This window comes from Pundamilia nyererei, unplaced genomic scaffold, assembly GCF_000239375.1.
Source record: "Pundamilia nyererei isolate P.nyererei 1_Seehausen unplaced genomic scaffold, PunNye1.0 scaffold00097, whole genome shotgun sequence".
NCBI lineage: Eukaryota > Metazoa > Chordata > Actinopteri > Cichliformes > Cichlidae > Pundamilia > Pundamilia nyererei.
The window spans coordinates 1,119,372-1,125,067 of NW_005187498.1; the positions used below are offsets into that span (position 1 = coordinate 1,119,372).

Below are 5,696 nucleotides of genomic sequence, written 5' to 3' on the forward strand. Positions count from 1 at the left end.
AACCAATCTGTGAAAATACAGCAAAAACATTCGGCTCACTGTGTGTGACCTTCAGTGCCACACAGCGTTTTCTTGGAGCATAGATGGAGTCTCAACAAATGACAAGCACATAAATAGAAACCGGACAAAAGAAGCAGATATAAAAAACACAAATAAAAAACAAACATTAAATAAAGTTTGACACAAATGAAACAGGCAAAGATTAAGGCCAAATAAAGCCAGTGTTTTATGCCCTCCTAAATAAATATGAAGCAAAATTGTAAGTATACACACACACACACACGTGTATGTATATATATATATATATATATATGTATCTGAAATGGCACAAAATCCCTAAAGTTGTTTCTTTCTGTTCACTGAATTGTTTTGGCATAAATTTCAGAAGTGGATTTGCAGCCCTCTATGCTAACTAAAGTAGAAGAAGTGAAATGTAAAGGAAGAGACAGGACGTGGACAAGATTTTGCTCCAGTGCAAACCGTTCTGAGATGTAAAAAGCTGGAATTAAAATTAAAATTAAAAATAATTGGAGCAACTGTATAACTTCATAAAAAACTAAATAGAAATCACAATATTTTTTGTTATTAAAAAGCCACATTTGAGGGTGCCAGATTTTTTGTAATATTATGTGGAATGAAGACGAGACCTGTTTGGTTCCCATCTGTCAGTGAAAAACTACACAGTGAAGATTAGGCCGAGTACAGTAAAGCTAAAGGTAATGTTTCTGTTTCCTTTCACCACAAGCCCTTTTCCTGCTCATTCAGCACAGAGCAGAAAAAAGCTGATGAGTAAAGATGTGAATCTTTCTTGAACAGATAAAACTATGTGTTCAGTGTTTGCACAGTTGGAAACAAATATAAAAACAGGTACATAAAAAAAGCAACAATAATGAAAAGATGAGTAAAAAGGCTAGTTTGTTGTCCTGGTGGTTGTGTGGTCTCGTGTCCTGTGCTCTGAGGTATACTTGGTAGGAAGTGAGAACACCCATATTTGTGAGGCGAGTTTCTCGGCAGATAAGAGATGCTGCTGGCGGAGAGAGGTTCTTATAGAAGGTGCTGTAAACGGAGACCCGCAGGATGGGGAGAGAGGATTGGCTCAGCACAAGAAACAGGACCCGAGGCTGGCGGGAATGTTAAAATTAAGAATATGAAGACTGGAGTAGGAAAATAGTCGTTACGAAAATCAGCAAAATGGTTGGCTGTATTTATTCTAGTTAATGATTTTGCACTGGAGTAAAATTTTGGACAAATGTGTCAGTTATCACTTAAATCTTTAGAGGTCTAAACATTTTTTTAAATGGAATACTACTTGATGTAAGAACAGAAAATTGCTGTGCCTTTGGGTCTCCAAAGCAGGACGTCAAATAATCCAAAATTTGGGGGAGGAAATGCCTCAAAACCACAATTCCAATCAAAGATGGCATTAATCTGCTTTTTTTTAAACAAAAACATATGTGTGGCTTCTGATAATAATTCTCTTAATCTGCTTTTTTTTGAAGAAATTGAGACTTGTCAAGGTTAATTCATGAACACAGCAGAATGCTTACTAATGCAAACGAAACTGACCAAGGGGTGCAGCTGTGGAATAAACCAAATCTGAATGCTGAAATTTTGTGCCACTCCCCTTTGTAGGTAATAAACTGCGACAATTCTAGTGACAGTATTCTTTTTTCTTTCAGCTGAGACGTAGCTAGTGCAGTGTCATTTTGGAAAGGGGAGCTGTATTGCACAGCTGTGACTTTCACAGGAGGGTGGCATGGTCTAGGTCTGTGTTGTCCATGCTAGCCAAAATAGCTTTCTGGTCCTCCCGAATTGGACGACGGTAAAGCAGAGCAGAAAAGCGAATATATGGGTCATGGAGAATGGGCCGTTTCTTCTTTTTGCGGAGGTAGAGAGCTTCTTCGGGCTGGAGTACCTGAGAGGTGTAGGCCTGCTGGGTCTGAGAGGTGGAGACACCTGGAGGCAAAGAGACGAACAGGCAGGTCATAGCCACCAGAACTCAAGGTGGAAATGCTGTTCCGACACTTTCCCTGAAATGATGCTTTGCTTCTGGGCAGGAGTAGATCAACTCCATGAAGCACCCACAAGTCCAGTTTTTCTGTAATACAGTATGAATCTTGAACCAGCAGGCAGTCAGTTAATTTTAATAACTGGAAACGGTGATTTTTACTTTTACAATGACGACAAAATCCACTATACCTGCATCTGTTATACCTCATTTAAACTAAACATTAAAAACTAAAATATATCTCCATATACAACCTGTAAGTTCATGCACAACGTATGCCAGGCCATAAGTGCTGCTAAGTCAGGTCATATAACACGGTCAAAAGCCTGCCTTTTTTTATTACAGTGTAGGCATTTTATGCTATGCTGTTTGGACTTACACTATGCTAAGCTAAGGAGGCTCTAGCAATGAGAATGCTCCCTAAGATGACACTTTGAGCTTGTTGCATAAACGTCACCAACTCTCTGCTGTGCAGTAACTCCAAACCTCTGGCATTAACATCAGCACAAAAACTGCAGCAGTTTCTAGAAGCAAAGAGCTCTCATGTTTAATGTGTGGGTGTCCCAGTACTCTTTTCCATATAATGTAAATTATGATATGTCAGTTGGCTTTTTGGTGCATATATTTTCATCTTCAACATTCAACTCTATTACTGTGCTGTACTCTGATTTTTGTTAAAATATTTGGATTTTTAGGGAACTCGAGTGGTCAAGCAATAAGCTAGCATACTTCTCAACCACTTGAGTCCCACTTTTCATAAAAAGCAGATCTTGACTGCAACATCTGACGGAACAGGATGTAATTTGTTTTCAGTGATGCCTCACTGTTTGCTTTTGGGAGTGTTTGGACTCGGAAACACTCCCAACACCTCCATTTGTCAAAAGTCTACAAGTTTAGTTTAAGAAGAAAATTCATTTTTAAGGACCTTGTGTTGTCTGGGGTAATGTTTCATGATTTTTGGAGGGGGGGGGGTGTTACACTTTCTCCTTTAAGGTGGTATTCTAACGCACTGCCCTGCACATTAAAATGATGCTGGAATGTGACAGGAAAGGCTCCTGACCAAATGCCAGCTGGTGATGAGCTTCAAAATGCCATGCTTGACAATCTTCTGAAAATGGCAGCAGGTCATTTCACTATAGAGACCTCAACAGTGGAGAAAATGAGAACAAATATTGAATGGTGGTTCACACCTGCTTTCTTTCTGGTCTTGGAGTTATTGTTGTTCATAGTCATCTTCTTGGCCTTTTTAATACGTTGGTATCTCAGTGCATCGATCCTCTCAGACCCTGAAAGGGCACTCTGCGCACCTCGACGTTTTCTGAATAAAGAAGAGAGAAAGAGGAAAAAAGGGGTAACTCCAGGCTAAACGTGGTCAGTGAACTGTATTTCTGCACTACGGAGCGCAACACAACCCACACAATCTCAGAACAGCACTGCTCGTGCTAAGCAAGAGGTGCAGCACATTGCCAAAGGATCAATGTGAGACACCTATTGAGGCTTACCCAAGCTTTGCAATAAGAAAACCATGTGATTATGACTACTATAACCTTATACATCATCTGGATTTACTATGAAATTTTTTCACTAAATAAAATCCAGATTTCATTAAGTATTATGCACCTTGAAATTTCTGGGGCATTGAAGATATTTTGCTCAAATTGATCCAAACAATTTTCATCCAAAGAAAAACAGAGTATTTCACAACTCCTGAAGCTATCTATTGATCCCATTGGCTAGATTAGGTCAGTGAGAAAAGTTCCACTTAAAAAGACTTGCACTGTTGGTTTCAGAGGAACTGTTTCCAAAATGAAGATTACTAAATGCTCTTTCCAATTCATAAGTCTGCAGATTTGAATGTTTACTCTAATTAGTAAGGCATTTCTCTCTGAAAATAACAGATACAAATGTTTCCTTGGCGTGAAGTACATTTTTCGCAGCTGTTCATCACTTCCCTCCCATTCACAGAGGCACATGTGACAAGGCAGCCCCCAGATTTCTGCCACAAGCACGCGCTTAATTCTCTCAAGGCACAGAAAACAATATGCTTTACAGAGAGGCCATCTTCCCACCGTGGCTGCAGAGAGAAACCGAATGCTGTTAGTAGAGGGGAAGAATCACAGCTGAGCAACAAAGCATCATCAATATGTGTTCATAGACATGGATACTGTCTACAATGGGCTTCACCATGCTGACAGGGGGAGAGATGGCGGGAGGGGAAAATGACTACTTGGGAACAGTCACATAATGAAAAATAAGCCAAAGAAAAGCGAAGCACCAGGACAACAAATGTAACAAGAATTTATCCATATAATTGTTTCTTTTTTGAAACGGAAGAGCAATATTTAGCGATAGCATGCATGGCAGTTTGCACATGGAACACGACTTTAAAGGGGAATACATTCAAAAGCACTTCATTGGGCAGGTAACTCAAAGATTAAGGGGAACCTCAACCCTCCCTGGTTGCCCCACTTTTATAAAACATTGGTTCTTTAGAAGAAAAAGAAGTGCAGAAGCTGCTTTGGCAGGGCACTTGTGTCACATGGCAGTGAGAACTGTTCTGCAGTCCACTTACAAGTGCAATTGTATACTTACAGGAGATGAATTGATTCATGCTCTCTACAGATGCTTTATGTAGAGGATTAGGGCCATGTGTCCACCAGGATTTTGTCCTAATTTATATAGAGATGCTCGTGGGAAGTGCTGGTCGTGGCTATCTTTACGCTATAGCTCTTGAAAACTTTCTAGGAATCTAGTGCAATTTTATTAAAAGCTAAAATGCATTTTAAATTACTTTGAGCTCCGAAGTTTAAACGCGCAACAATTTCATCACTGCCAAGAACATGCAACAGCACTGTCTGCTTCATTTTTAAACCAAAAACAAAAACAACCACAAGAAAACATAGTTGTCAACTATTCCTCCCAGTGGACACACAGCTTCAGGTGACATCACAACGCCAATCTTACAAAATATTTTATTGCCTTCAAAATATTTTCAATTGGGGTCGTACAGTATAAGCATCTGTTATTTAGAAATGGCAGAATGTGTCACGCTTGAGGAGAATGCTAAAAGCATGTTTACAAAGTGATCTGAGAACAGACAGTGTCTATGCGGAGGAAAGAAAAGGTCCACGCAGTCACTGTTTTTATCGAGTCACTCAGTGCCAAAGAGACAAAACACCAAAATCAACCTGTCTGGTTTTTTTAAAGTAACAATTATTTTTGCATGCCACTGGACAAAAGCTAACCCTCTAAATTCATACACAACTTTAGGCAGAAGAAGACCAGCCTGTAAAAATGGAATGATTCAACCAAGTATAACAGATATATTTAAACTGAAGATCAAATTTTAATACAAATGGCTAAACAAAATAGTTCGTCTTAGCTTATTTTGAACTAGCTCATTTTATATTAACTAGACTTAAACTTGGGCTGATGCAGGGGGATCATATTACTAGTAACAAGTATGTCTGTTATATTCTCAATTATACAAAACACTTCCTACCATGAATCTACTTCTGTTAAAGCTTTTAATAGTGTTTCACACCAGTTTGCATATTGGTGGGGTAAAAGTTCTGTGACATCATTTATGACCCCAGGTATGTATGTACACACACACACACACACACACACACACACACACACACACACACACACACACACACACACACACACACACACACACACACAC

At 39.3% G+C, this 5,696-nt stretch overlaps 1 protein-coding gene across 2 annotated transcripts in view; it reads right to left on the minus strand.

Moving 5' to 3' along the window:
- Positions 1-589: 589 nt before the first annotated feature.
- Positions 590-5,696, minus strand: part of igsf9bb (immunoglobulin superfamily, member 9Bb) — a 142,227-nt gene continuing 137,120 nt past the window's right edge. Inside the window, exons 19-20 of one of the 2 annotated variants that reach the window (XM_013912674.1) lie at positions 3,199-3,326; positions 590-1,956 (exon numbers count right to left, since the gene is read on the minus strand). In XM_013912674.1, coding sequence (XP_013768128.1) covers positions 1,742-1,956; positions 3,199-3,326 — 343 coding nt within the window. In that variant the 3' untranslated portion in view covers positions 590-1,741. Of the gene's footprint in view, positions 1,957-3,198; positions 3,327-5,696 lie in introns of those variants that run through there. The other variant, XM_013912675.1, reaches the window with a different exon arrangement.